The 15,302-nt window shown below is 41.7% G+C and overlaps 1 protein-coding gene across 2 annotated transcripts in view; it reads left to right on the top strand.

Annotated features, from left to right (window-relative positions):
- The window catches only part of CHN1 (chimerin 1), a gene marked incomplete at its 5' end in the record, with an annotated part of 127,843 nt that extends 126,304 nt beyond the window's left edge, over positions 1-1,539 (top strand). For both annotated transcript variants that reach the window (XM_081313976.1, XM_081313975.1), the window contains one exon: positions 534-1,539. In XM_081313976.1, the coding sequence (XP_081170102.1) occupies positions 534-705 (172 nt within the window). In that variant the 3' untranslated portion in view covers positions 706-1,539. The remainder of the gene's footprint in view (positions 1-533) is intronic.
- Positions 1,540-15,302: the final 13,763 nt, after the last annotated feature.

Raw genomic sequence — 15,302 nt, 5'->3', positions numbered from 1 at the left:
AACTCTGCTTTAAAGAACACAGCTCTTTGGGGCAATGTCTTGGCCTAGCTAGCCATGTTCCACTCTGACAATTGTGACATTCCAGTCTGCCTACATAGGAATATCAGACTCATTGTTGCTGGGTGCTTTCACATGGGAGAGAGTAAGAACTGCAGATCTATGCAGACAAGAGTATATGCCCTATCAGAAAGAGAGAGAGGGACAGAGAGAGAGAGAATGAATCACCCTCTATTAGCTCCAATATCTTACTCACAAGTCATCTAATATTTTCTTTTGTTCCTCCCTTCAATCTGCCTTATGGCTGTTGCTTTACCCATCATTCTTTATCAGCCTTATTGGAGCATTTCCATAACTGTTCGCTAGGGAACACTGAGAATTTTAGTTTTGCACAAAGGTTGTGGTTATGACCATTCAAGCTATCTTTAATTTGTATTTAACGTGACCTTTTTCATTTCTGGGTCGACGAGATCACAATTACAGCTTATCCAGGCTTTTGATAGCTCGCATTTTAATCGCCTTCTTTCTCGTTCCAGGGTAACTCTCCATGAAAAAAAGAACCTCATGAATGCAGAAAATCTTGGCATTGTTTTCGGACCAACCCTTATGCGAGCGCCCGGGCTAGATGCAATGGCTGCCCTAAACGATATTCGTTATCAGAGACTGGTGGTGGAGATGCTTATAAAAAATGAAGATATTTTATTTTGAACTCGGGAGTACATGTGCAAGCGTTTCTAGTGGATGGCGAGAAAAATATCGGAGGACTGTGAATAATTGAGCCAGCTCCTGCAGCTGAATTTTTATTGTGAGGTTGTGCTGTATGAAAGGTGTTTTTATTTTGTTGCTTTTGCCCATACAGAAAATATTGGGGAGAAGTGATCATATGCTCTACTTCCAAGGATTTATAGCTGTGGGCTGTTTTATCTTAGTCCAGAAATTCTGTTAACTTGATCTGCTTCTTGCTCACCTCTTTTGTGAGGCTTCTCCTACTAAGGGCACAGGAGAAGGAGTCAGCATCTGCATTCTGAAATAGTCTGTGACGGTGATTTAGCATGTTTCTCAGTGTCAGTCTGTGGTGGTTTCCTGCTCTGTTTTGTAATTGGTTTCTGATCTTTCAGAGGGGGAGGGGGGAACAAACTCCAGAGATCCAGAATCTCTAAATGTTTATTGACATTTTCTATCGTTCTTTTCCTACTTGAAGGATAATTTTTGTTGGATTTCATAACATTTATTTAACTGCTGGAATACATGTTCATGTACCAGAAACATATTCTGATGGCTATTTAAAAAAAAAGCCTTTTAGTGTATTTCCAGTTAGAGATGGCAACACTGAATGAATGAAAATGGTGTTGTGGTTTTCAGTTGTCTTTTTGTATTTCTGCTGGGCATGCATATTAATTTATTAAAGTTTTGCTTTAGAATATTACCAAGCTTTATTTATTTATTTATTTATTTATTAGGGTATTTTTTATCCCACCTTTATTATTTTTTTATAAATAACTCAGAATGGCGAACATACATAATGCTGCTCCCTCCTCTGGTTTTCCCATAACAACAACACTGAGGGTTAGGGTCTCCACAATTTTGACCAATTTTCCAGCAGTGCCAACTCGTTTTCTATGTTATGAACATCAACTCTGTTACATACTTTTGTGTCATCAGCAAAACCACAAACCTTATCAAGTAATCCTTCCGCTAGATCCGTGAATTGTGGTGGCACGGTGGTTAGAATGCAGTATTGCAGGCTAATTCAGCTCACTGCCAGGAGTTCAATCCTCACCAGCTCCAGGTTAACTCAGCCTTCCACCCTTCCGAGGTCAGTAAAATGAGGACCCAGATTGTTGGGGGCAAAAGGCTGACTCTGTAAAACCCTTAGAGAGGGCTGTAAAGCACTGTGAAGCGGTATATAAGTCTAAGTATTATATCACTTAACAAACACATTGAACAGAACAGGATCTAGGACTGATCCTTGTGGTACACCGTGTGTGATTGATCTCTGTTCTGACAGAGCCCCATTAACAATCGCACACTGGGATGAATCCCCGAGCCAGCCTCCTATCCATTGAAACACCAAGTGGTTGAGCCTTAGCCTGTACAACTTTTTTATGAGCACAGTACATGGCACTGTATCAAATGCTTTGCTAAAATTCAGATCAGCTATGTCTACAGTAACCTCTTCATCCAAAACATTTGTGACACAGTTTAAAAAGTCAATCAGATTAGTATGATGTGATCTGCACTCAGTAAAGCCATGCTACTTTGGGTCCATCAAGTTGCATGCTTTTAAATGTTCATTAATCCTTTTTTTTTCAGGAGTAATTCCATTAACGTCACTACTACAGATGTTAAGCTCACTGGCCCATAGTTTCCAGCTTCCAGAAATACTGTAAATAATGTAAATTTAAGGGACTCATTCAGATTACTTCAGATATAGTGGACTTGGTCCAGGCGGCAGCTGGATGCAGATTTTGTATATAGGTAAACCCCAACTCATGACCTTGGTTTAATGACTGCTTGAAGTTACAACAGTGCTGAAAAAAGTGACTTACGACTTAAATGTTTAAATTGTTTAAAAAAATGAATAAGTCCAAAACATTATACTTGTTCATTTATGAACCAAACAAAACAAAACTATATAATCGTATGTGGCAAAGGGGTTTTTGTATGTATGTAGAAATACTGAAAATTCAAAATGATGTATTTATAGTCTTTTAAGTACCTCTGTAGGTGGGCTTAAAGAGGCAGGATTTCATGAATTCAACTCCAGTTTAGTTATGGTTTATCCTGTCTTTATTTTTTGTTAAGGCAGCATACATGCCAAATCTCCCTCCTCCTATTTTCTCCACAACAACAACCCTGCGAGGTGGGTTGGGCTGAGAGAGAGAGAGTGACTAGCCCAAAGTCACCAAGCCGGCTTTTATTTCCAAAGGAGAACTACTGTGGAATTTATCATCTCCTGGTTTCTACAGCAGCAGCTGTGTCACCTCACTGAACTGGCTCTTCAGCTGAGTAACACTTGAGCCATGTGCAACTGATGTACTGCACAGTTCTATGAAGTAATTAACTAGCTATAATAGCAGAACTACTTAATTAAAGTTTATCCTTCACCCACATTTTTAAATCATTTTGTCTGACTCTGCTCCCTTTTCTGACTCACCTGTTCCAAGGCTGGAATGACCGAAGTTACATGCCTAGAGGCAGATTTAACACTGGTCAAAATACCAGAGGATAGGTTATAGATTACTGAGGATTAACCTAGGCCAGGGGTAGGCAACCTCGGCTCTTTTATGACTTATGGACTTCAGCTCCCAGAAGTCCTGAGCATAGCTGGCTCAGGAATTCTGGGAGTTGAAGTCCATGAGTCATAAAGGAGCCGAGGTTGCCTACCCCTGACCTAGGCAAAGCAATCAACAGAAACCCCTCCAAGGGCCATTAAACCTTCCAGTTCCGAGGCTCTGAAGTAAACCCAAGTCTTTAATACTTTGGGAAAAGCCAGTTCTAATCTCAGAAAAGATGTCATTGTAGGCCCTGCAACAGAAAAAGCACATTTCCAAAGTTCCTTCGGATGATATTCTTTAATTGAGAGGATTCAGAGTGTGCCCCTTTAGTTAGACTAGTGAGACAGGTAGAAACAACTGCAAAGAGGCAGTTTGATTATGAAAAAAAGGATACTAAGCTTTACAAATGATTACAAAGGTTTGATTCCTTTTAAATTGCTAAGCTAGCTTTTGTAGAATGGTAAAAAGACTCTGAATTTCTTTTTTAAAAAAATCTGGGTATAGCTTTTACGTCAGAAAAAAAAAGTCCACCAATGAAGCTAGCAATTTGTGGTTTAAAGTCTTTTGTGTTTTGTGGCAATGGCAAAGAAATTGCAACTTACAAAAGTTAAACTTAGCTGGAAAACTTGTGTAATAGAAGGGAATCTAAACAAGTGAGAGATCAAACAGATTCCTAACCGACCTCGCCAACAACTTTGTCATCCAAAAGGTGGAGGAGGGAACTAGACGTAAAGCCATACTAGACTTAATTCTAACTAATAGAGAAGAAGTGATAATAATCCAACCGGTGTCTGGAACTTCAAAAGAGCTGCCTTTAACAAACTCAGAGAGAACCTAGGAAAGATCCCATGGATGAAAATCCTAAAGGGGAAAACAACCCAAGAAGCATGGGAAACTCTGAAAAATGTGATCATAAAAGCCCAGACCAGCACAATACCACTGAAAAAGAAAAACAAGAAATTCAAGAAGAAATCAGCATGGCTGCACAAAGATTTCTCTGACAAACTGAAAGACAAAAAGGACAAATACAAAAACTGGAAAGAGGGGCACATAACTAAGAGCGATTATCAGCAGACAGCCAGAACATGCAAATATGAAAAGGCTCAGAACGAACAAAGACTTACAACAGAAATCCTGGATAATAAGAAAAGTTTTTTCAAGCATATTAATAACAAGAAAAAAGTCAAGGAAACTAGGTCCACTAAAGAGAGAAGATGGCAAGGAAATAACAGGCAACAGGGAGAAAGCAGAGCTGCTTAACTCATACTTTGCATCAGTCTTCACACAAAAAGAAACTGTAGCCCAACATACCAAAAAAACCACTGCAAAAGGCAAATTAGAAACAAAAATGGTAAGAGAACACCTATCCAACCTTGACAAATATAAATCACCAGGGCCCAAAAGATTACATCCCAGAGTTCTGAAGGAGCTGGCAGATGTTATCTCAGAACTATTGCACCACATCTTTCAAAAATCCTGGAGCACAGAGGAAGTACCTGAGGATTGGAAAAGAGCTTTTCTGGTTCTCATCTTCAAGAAATTGGGGGGGGGGAGTGGACCCAGGAAACTACAGACCAATCAATTTAACATCAATACCTGGGAAGATCTTAGAAAAGATAATCAAAAAACAGATCTGCGAACAACTAGAAGCAAACAAAGTCATAACTAGCAGCCAGCACGGGTTTGTTAAAAACAGATCATACCAAACCAATCTTATTTCATTCTTTGACAAAATGACTAAACTAATAGACCAGCAAAATACTGTGGACGTAGTGTACTTAGGCTTCAGTAAGGCATTTGATAAAGTAGACCACAACCTACTCCTTAGTAAGCTAGAAAAAGCTGGAATAGACAACATCACCACCAGATGCATCTGTAGCTGGCTAGCAAACCGTACTCAAAGAGTACGGCACTACATCCACATGGAAAGAAGTAAGCAGTGGGGTACCACAAGGTTCCGTCTTAGGTCCAGTACTCTTCAATATTTTGATCAATGACTTAGATGAGAGAATTGAAGGGGGACTCATCAGATCTGCAGATGACACCAAACTGGCAGGAGTAGCCAACACCCCAGAAGACAAACTCAGAATCCAAAAAGATCTTGACAAACTTGAACAATGGGCCCTGTCCAATAAAATGAGTTTCAGTGTGGAGAAAAGCAAAGTTTTACATTTAGGCAGGAAAAATCAAAGATACAAGTACAGATTGGGCAAGACCTGGCTTAAAAACAGGTCTTCAAGGAGCCTTGGAGTCATAGTGGACAATCAACCATGAGCCAGCAATGTGCAGCAGCAGCCAAAAAAGCCAATACAATCCTGGGTTGTATAAACAGAGGTGTAGAATCAAGATAATGCAAAGTATTAGTACCGCTTTATAAAACCCTAGTAAGACCACACCTGGAATACTGCAGCCAATTCTGGTCACCATATCACAAAAAAGATGTTGAAAGTTTGGAGAAAATTCAGAGAAGAGCAACCAAGATGATTAAAAGCCTGGAGACTAAAACATACAAAGAATGGCTGCAGGACTTGGGTTTGGCTAAAGAAAAGAAGAAACAGAGGCAACATAATAGCAGTATTCCAGTATTTGAGAGGCTGCCACAAAGAAGAGGGCATCAAACTATTCTCCAAAGCACCAGAGGGCAAGACAAGAAACAATGGTTGGAAACTGATGAAGGAGAGAAGCAACCTAGAAGTAAGGAGAAAGTTCCTAACAGTGAGGACAATTAACCAGTGGAACAGCTTGCCTCCAGAAATCGTGGGCGCTCCATCACTGGAGGTTTTTAAGAAGAAACTGGACTTGTCTCAGATGGTATAGGTTCTCCTGCTTGAGAGGGAGCTGGATTAGAAGATCTCCAAGATTCCTTCCAGTTCTATTCTATTCTATTCTATTCTATTCTATTCTATTCTATTCTATTCTAGTCTAGTCTAGTCTAGTCTAGTCTAGTCTAGTCTAGTCTAGTCTAGTCTAGTCTAGTCTAGTCAAGTTTAGTCTAGTCTAGTCTAGTCTACTCTAGTCTATAAACTTTCTTGTCCTAAATCTTTCAGGCCTTATTACTGAGCATCAATTTTCCACTGATGCTCAGGGTCTTAGATTGCTCTTGGCAATGCCTTTGCATCACCCCCTAACCTACGTCCATCATACCTACCTTTGGGGGGTTACCAGGTTGGGGAAGGATACTGTAGCAGAGATAGTTGACCTTTTGATCCATGGGATTCCAAGTCCTAAGAGTCTCCCAGAAGAAATGTACTGCATCTTTTTTCCTATTATTGCTAAAAGACAAAAATGAACTTTGTATAAAGCATCTCTCATAAGGAAGCGCCAATTATTATTAATTTTAATTCAATAGCCGATACCAAGATGTCAGGCAGGCCATGTGTTGCAAAAAGCCTCCTGAATACTTGGATTGTTTTGGCTGTGGTCATATTGCGAACTGGCACTACCTCCAACCATTTGGAATGGCTAACTATCACTACTAAGAAAAGCTGTCCTTAGAAAGGACCAGTGTAATCTATGTGAACCCTGGACCAGGGTGTGTGAGTCGCCTCCCATTTGTGGACTGGTGCTTGGGGCATTTCCGGCCTGGACATTTGACAGGCATAGCAGCCGTGCACCTGTTCCTCTATCGCCTTGTCTAACCCTGGCCACCACAGGTAACTCCTAGCTAATGCCTTCATTCGAACTATGCCTGGGTGCCCCTCGTGTAGAGATTTTAGGACTCTATCTCTCAGTGTCTCTGGGATAATGACCCTACTACCCCACAACAGGCATCCCTTATGAGCAGACAATTCATGTCTCCTTATGAAGTAAGCCTGGAATTCCTGGCCTGGGCTCTTATCCTGCCACCCTGTAAATACCCAAGACTGGACTCTGCTCAGGATTCTATCTGACGCTGTCTCAGTCACTATATCACTTGCATGGAGAGGGCATTCGGGTAGCTCTTGGATGGCCAGTATCTGTGCTGCTGGGTTGGGTTCAGTGTTTGCCAGGGGTAGTCTACTTAACCCATCTGCATGGCCCATTTCTTTCCCTGGTTTGTGCACCAGTTTGAAGTTATACGCAGATAAGAATATGGACCACCTAAGCATCCTTGGGGAGAGAATTTGAGGGGTTTGTTTGTCCGTGGTGAACAATCCTAATAAGGGCTTATGGTCGGTGAAAATTGTGAATTCCCTCCCATAGAGATAGTCATGGAATTTTTTGACCCCCTGCCACTATTGCCAGGGCTTCCTTGTCTATCTGGGCGTAATTCCTTTCTGCCCCTGACAATATTCTGGAGTAGTATGCGATGGGCACCTGTTCCCCGTTCCCTTCTAGATGGCTCAGTACTGCGCCCACTCCATAAGGTGAAGCATCGCAAGCAATGCAAATGGGCTTATGTTCAATGAAGTGGGTGACCGTGGACTTATTGGACAGTAGGCTTTTTAGGGTTTGAAAACTTTTTTCGTGGGCACTGGTCCAGCTCCATGCAGCCTTCTTATCTAGGAGCCTGTGCAAAGGCTCAGCTATTTCTGCTTTGTGGGGAAGGAAAGAATGGTAAAAATTAAGCAGCCCCAGGAAGGCTTGCAATTCAGCCTTGTTCTTGGGAGTGGGGGCCATATTGATTGCCCTTACCTTGGATTCTGCAGGGTGAATTCCACTGGCATCTATTTTAAACCCCAAGAATTCTGTGGCTGCAACCCCAATGCTGCATTTGTCTCTTTTTAGTTTGAGACCTGCAGAGCGAAACCTACCTAAAACTGCCCTCAGTCTGTCTGCCAGCACCTCTTCTGTGTCCCTGCAATGAGGACATCATCGAAATAAGGGCATACCCCTTGAATGCCCTTAAGAGTCCGCTCCATTACCTCCTGGAAAATTCCTGGAGCCACACTGACACCGAATTGCAGGTGGTTAACTCTGAAGGCTCCCTTGTGTGTTACTATAGTTTGAGCGTCTGCTGTCTCCCTGGTAACCGGCAGCTGCTGGTACGCCTGTGTGAGATCCAGCTTCGTAAAGATGGCGCCGCCTTGGAGGGAAGCGTGAACGTGGCCGACTGTTGGAACCGGGTAAACGTGCTGGTTAAGGGCCCGATTCAGCGTGCATTTATAGTTGGCGCAGATACTTACTTCCCCGTTAGATTTATGGGGGGTGACTATGGGGGTCTCCCACTCTCCCCCCTCTACCAGCTGTAGGACCCCCTGCTCGACTAATTTGTCTAGCTCTCTCTCTATCTTGTGTTTGAGAGCAAAGGGGACTCTTCGGGGTTTGATTCTAACAGGTAGGATGCTGGGGTTCAGTTTAAAGGAAATGGGGCCCCCGGTGTACCTGCCTAGTTTGTTATCGAATACGTCTGCAAACTCGTTGCAGACAGATTCAATGCTGCTTCCCTGGGTCCTGTGGATGCCCGATATCGCTATGCCTAGGGCCTCAAACCAGTCTAGCCTGACTAGACTAGTTCTTCGGCCCTCGACCACAAGGATGTCCAAGTGCCCATGGAAACTCTTAAACCTCACTGAAAGGGTGGCCTCCCCCTTGATCTTTACTGGGGCGTTTTGGAAATCGGTTAGGATAATGTTGGAGGGCCTCAATTTAACCCGCTTGCTCCGGCCGCACACGAGTTTAAAACTCTCATAAGATATTACTGAGACTGCAGAGCCGGAGTCAAGCTCCATCTTGCAGGGAATGCCCTGAAGGTGGATGTCCAATTTAAGCTTGGGTTTAAGTGGCCGGCAGGCCCCGGTTCTACAGATGGCCCTCCGGCTTTCGAAAAATCCTATGCGGTTAGGTTTCTGGGCCGGACTCATCCTCCGGCTGTAGCTCGTGGAGGCCGTCTCGGGAATGGCTATGACAGACCTCTGCGATGTGGCCTGTTTTGCCACAGGCCCGACACTTGGCTGAGCGGAACTTGCAGATGGCCCTTGTGTGGTCTCTGCCGCAGCCTGCGCACTTTGGGAAGGGGGCTGTTTTCCGCTGTTTCTCCTGGCTTTTGCATCGCCTCTCTCATTGCTCCGGTCTCCAGCGAACCTGATCGATGCCGGGTTCTTCCTCCGCTTCTCTGCTTCCGCCACTATTCGTCGCCACTATTGTGTAGTGGGTTTTGAAGAGTAGGAATGATGCCAGGCAGATGAGTACAGTCAAACAACTCTTTATTTGGTGACCATAACTGAACTGGGAGAATAGGGGTATCTGTACCCTTTATATACCAGGCCAAGTACACTACCAACCAATCAGTTTGAACCTCAGTTTCCCGCCAAAAACTGACACCGACCACAACAGTTTCGGTTCAGCGCCACCTGGTGGTAACTGTTCTGTAACTGCTTAAAGGTGCTCTTTAAACCTAATACATAACATTGTGGAAGTACTAATGTTATGAAGTTACAGAGAGTAACAACTACTTCTGCTTGGAATGCTTAAGTGCCACTGATTCCAGTCATCTGCACGAAAAGGCTGAACATGTTTGAATCTGGAATCCATCACCTGTTTCTGGGTTTGTGTGAAGTGCAAGTCCATCTCTGAACAGAATGGGAAAAGAAGAAATAGGGGAGACATGATAGCAATATTCCAGTATTTGAGGGGCTGCCACAAAGAAGAGGGGCCCGTGCTATTCACCAAAGCACCAGAGTGCAGGACAAGAAACAGTGGTTGGAAACTGATCAAAGAGAGAAGCAACCTGGAATTAAGGAGAAACTTCCTAACATTGAGGACAATTAACCAGTGGAACAGCTTGCCTCCAGAAATCGTGGGTGCTCCATCACTGGAGATTTTTAAGAAGAGGCTTGACAGTCACTTGTCTGAGATGGTATTATGTTCTCCTGCTTGAGCAGGGGGCTGGACTAGAAGACCTCCAAGGTCCCTTCCAACTCTATTATATTCAAGGAATGAAGGAAATATGGTGGATCTTAGAATAATTATAAAGCTACAAGTGAATCATTTCAATTTTTTTGGCAGATCAATGTAGAACGATTGGAGCAACCTGAAGAAATGATAAATGGGGTTACTGAAGCCAACTGTACTTCTGATCATTAATTTTACTGTAATTACTAAATAACTACTGTAGTAGGGGCTAATGTATACAAACAAATGTTCACGATTAATGTAACGTACAGGTCATAGTGTATTTGCTGCAATATTTGTGTCTTTTTATCTTAGTTTTGTCTTTTCAGGCCACTTTAATGAACAGCTTAAAATTGATTGTGGTTTCCATTTGGGCACCCTACTAAACAGCTCCAAAGACTGTAGAATCCAGCTTGATGTGGGAGATTGGAAATCCAGGCTACCTTTTACAATTCTACAATTGCATATGCCTTTAACTCAGTGGAGGGGGGAAAGCTGTACTAAGAGAAAAATATACTACTTAGAGTCCTGCCCATGGTGATAAACAACATGAGAGCATTCAGCCTGCAATCTCCCTCACAAGTGTACCATTCTTTATATGCCAGATTGTAAACTGGACAAATGCAAGACTTTTCCTGCAGACTTGGGCATTGAAAAGCGAACGGATGGATGTGGGGGAAAAAGGGGTCACAATAGTGCTGTCTAGAAAAAATATCGTCTGTAGACAATACCTCTCATTATTAGGTACAATACATCTTAAAAATGAAACCTGGACTTTTGAGTCTCAGACTGGTAAGGAGTAATTCCTCACTTTAAAATGTGCTGGGTTTTTTTTAGATTGGTACATTTCCAGATTATTTTCTAGGACGTTATCAGGGAACTGAATCTGAAAAGAAATTTTCAAAGAGAAGAAAGCATTTAAAAAACCACAACCAAATAGATTAGATTGAAACTTCATTAAAATGGAGAGAAAATTAAGTTGATAATTATCTGTAATTACAATCTCCTTTGAGAACCTCTGTAAAGTCTAGAATATCTGAATTATTTTACTACAATTCAAATTGTTGTTATTTTTCTGCTACATATGTTTTGAATTCAAGGCTTTGCTATGTTTTGTCTTTCATAGGTAGTCCTCACTTAATGACTAGTCAGTGGCTGTTTGAAGTTACGACAGACCTACTCTGAGCTATTTGGGATTCCTTTTTAAAGTTCTAACAAAGACAAATCTCCCCATAGTCACACAATGTCATTTTGGTCACTTGGCAACTAGCCCACATTTGTAGCCATTTGCAGCATCCTGCATGATGTGGTTGTGATTTTTTGACAATTTATTTTTTGACAGCGTTTATTTCAGTTTTCTGGCAAAAAAATTCCCGCTAAGGAAAATGGGTTCACTCAAAGATCACTGTGCTTGGTTGACAACTGCCACAAAAAAGGTTGGGCATTCAACCGCCATGATTTACAATCATAATTCTAGGCTCAGTTATAGTCATATTAACATTTAACATGTTAAATTTAATTGACCACTTTTTTCCTCCTTTTTTGTACATTACTTTTTCTTCTTTTTTCGTTGTGGTTAGGGTTGAATGTATGTTTTTGTTTTGTTACATTTTGTTCGTTTTACTGTTCTGTATTTTATTCTCTATGATAAAACAATTATATATATATATATATACACACACACACACACACACACACACACACACACACACACGTCCTAATATCCATTATAACACTGGAAGACTATGGTCCATTTTCTTGGAGTCCTATATTCACTATGGTTGCATCATATTTTTGAATATATGAAGCATCTGGAAGGTTTCTGGGGTACCATTCCAGTTTATCCATTTAGTTTCATTTGAGTATCAGGGATCAGACCCGGAACATATTTATGACTGGACATGCATTCTGCTCTTCCAATGTCCATCCATCCTGATCTACAAATAGCTCTGAATATACTAAAAAAAACAAATCCAATTAATCTCATTTGAGGTTTAAACTGGATTCAGAAGCTTGGGAGATGAGAAGCTGGTTGTCCAGAAGTGCCTTTAACATGAAAGAGCTTCACTCAAGTTTCTGTGCAGCCATGAATCCCACTGAGTTGTAGTTTGTGTGCTCCTTAACACCTAACCTATCAGGGTCTTCTGATGACAAGCTGGGATAAAGCTATTCTGGTTAGACGTTTTTGGAGAAAGGGAAGTATAATTTAAGTATGAAATAATATTGTATTATTGATAATTAAATCTTAACAAAATATTTTTGAGGACTTGAGGAGTGATAAGGGTGGGTATAGAGAGGTGTCCTTGATGTATCTCTGTGTACATGAGGTTTGGTTCATACTGTACAAACTGCACATATGGAATTTTCCTCCTGATCAATGAATATAAGTTATTCTTGCGGGAATCCCAAACACATGGAGCCACAGAACTTATTAACGAATGGAAGACCAGAGTAACTCGCTAACCTCCTCTTACAGAATTTTAAAAACTCAACACACACACAAAACCAGAACTATTTTTATAGGTCATTTGAACATTCCCATTCTGTTCAGAGATGGACTTGCATTTCACATAAACCCAGAAACAGGTGATGGATTCCAGATTCAAACATGTTCAGCCTTTTCGTGCAGACGACTGGAAGCAGCGGCACTTAAGCATTCCAAGCAGAAGTAGTCGTTACTCTCTGTAACTTCTTAGTGCTTCCACAATAATAAATACGGAGCATGTAACTTAGACCAACCTAATACTTTGAGGAAGCCAGAGAAACTATGGCTTGATAAAAATGGATGGTTCCTCTTTCAGAACTGATGTATTCGATTTCAGCTGCCATCTCTCACATTAAACATGTGCTGCTAAGCTTCCTTTCCTCAAAAGTCGGATCTTGAACTCCTGCAAGCCCACATATATGTGAATGGGAGAAAAAGGTATAGACGTTCATTACTGATCCTTTGGGCCTTTTGAAAAGACACGTTTTTTTTTTCAACCAGCAGGTTATGCAATAGCTTTTAGACAAAGCAGGTACTCAGTAATTTTTTTGTTTTAAGATTAACCTGAAACCATCTACGACTTAATACTTTGTAAAAAGTTGTAAGCAGAAAAGAACGATAAAGTAGTATGCTTTCAAGAAAAAAGAGAGTAAAAATACAACACCGTAGGCATTATGAGAGCTCAGCAAATGCTGTTTCTTGTCTTCTATACTTGCTGTTCCATCAAGAATATTTAGACAAATCAGAATTGAAAAGTATTTTCTTTTGTTTGTTATAGAACTTTGTTAAAGGAGCAGAACTGATTGACAACTGCAAATGTTGAAGAGGATCATTAATCCCAGTAAAACTGGTCATTACGTGCTTTCTGAAATATGAAGCCTATCCGGTTGGCCAAAGAAACAAGAGATGTTTCCTGTGAGTGAAATATCAGGATCTTTTAAAAGAAGCAACATTACTTATGAATATGAGCCCCCTACTTGAATAGCAAATAATAGAAACATGTTATGAATAAGTCTTCATTTAAAAAGGAAATCCAATCACAAAATATGCCTACAATTCTCCATGTGTTTACCTGTGAGTAATCTCCATGAAACTGGTGAAACTCAAAGCTAAGTAAGCAGGCCTAACCCTGATATTTATATTATATAATTATTCTAAGGCTCCCCTATAATTTTTCTGCCCAAAAATGAAAAATGCTTTGAGTTTGGAGCAGAAAGTCCGAATTGGCTGTGTCTTTTGTTATGAGACAACACTTAAAACAATTCAAGTGCTCCTATGGAAAACAACTCAAAATGTTTTGAGTAGTCGAGCCCTATAATGGTATTTTGAACCAAGAGCCTTCCTCTCTCTCTTTTTTTTTTTTAAACCCACAATCCAAAAAAATTAGGTGGAGTACATACATTCCATGGTCACTTCTGACAGTCATTCAACTTGCAGAAAAATTGGCCAATGCTTAAAATGTTAAGTTATTCTTCATAAAGAACCTTTGAAACAGCAAAACAAAGTGGGGGGGAATCACTCAGATCCCTTCAACAATCACAACTCTGTTTCCAGTTCTCCAGAGGAGGATCGGGGGCTTATAGGAAAAGGAGAAATTCAATTAAATATTTCTGATGACAGATACTTCCTCAAGAGGGAGGGGCCCACCTATCTATTTTTGCAAAGAAAGAGCAGTTTATCTGTTGAGTATGTAAATAGTTGCAAGCAACGGATTTTGCAGACTGCACCATAGCTAGGTTTGAGCGGGAGATTCCGGTGCAATCATTGGCTGCAGTTAGCAAGAAGCGGGAGAATAAACACCTCTGATTGGTTACAGTTCAAATAGTTCCACTATAAAAGGTTGCAACACTTGACAGTTGTCAGTTGACAGTTGTGTATTCAATAAACTCGTTCATTGCAAAAACCACTCTGAGTCCTCGTCTATCAGAACAAAACAATTGGCGACGAAGGTGGGATAGACAGAAGACCAGAGAATCGGCGAATTGTTGCGCAAAGGCGGCAAATTCGAAAACGAGTCACAGTCAACCGGCGGCCGCGGTGAAATTAAAAAAAAAAAAATTCTCCGAATGGCGCAAATAGGGTCCTTAAAGGAATTCGACCCAAACTTCCCCGAGGATTGGGAAGAATACATCGGTCAAGTGGAAGGGTTCCTGCTAGTGAACGGAATCACCGATGACCGGAAAAAGGCGGCAGCATTATTGACGATTTGCGGCACACCGGTCTACAGAATCGCTGTCGGACTGTGTCAACCGCAACCAGTCTCTAGCGTGCCTTATGCCGACCTTTTAGCCAAACTAAAGGTCCACTTCACCCCCAGGAGGTCTGAGCTCTTTTGGCGCCGCATCTTTGAGAAAAGGAACCAGAGACCGGGGGAATCCATTCAAAAATTTGTCGCTGCCGTCAGGGAAGCCGCAGTACGGTCTAAATACGATAACTTAGAGATAAGAATTCGGGACCGAGTTGTACTGGGCTTGCGTGACGAGCAGCTACAAAACAGGATAATCGCCAAACCCACCGGCGATCTGCAGGAGGTGATAGACGAACTCCTAACGTACGAGTCTACCGGGTATCGCGACCCCCCCCGCAGTAGCATGGCAGCGGCGTCCGAGATCAACCAAGAGGGCTATGTGGACTGCGGGGAGGTGGACCAGCAGTGGGAAGACGACATCGCCGAAGTCTCGAGGCGATTCGGAAAATTGGCGCCAAGATCGCCCAGAAGTGAGGGGCCT

Source organism: Vipera berus (genome assembly GCF_964194415.1).
Source record: "Vipera berus genome assembly, chromosome: 1".
Taxonomy (NCBI): Eukaryota; Metazoa; Chordata; class Lepidosauria; order Squamata; family Viperidae; genus Vipera; species Vipera berus.
This window is presented reverse-complemented; position numbering and strand designations above follow the sequence as displayed.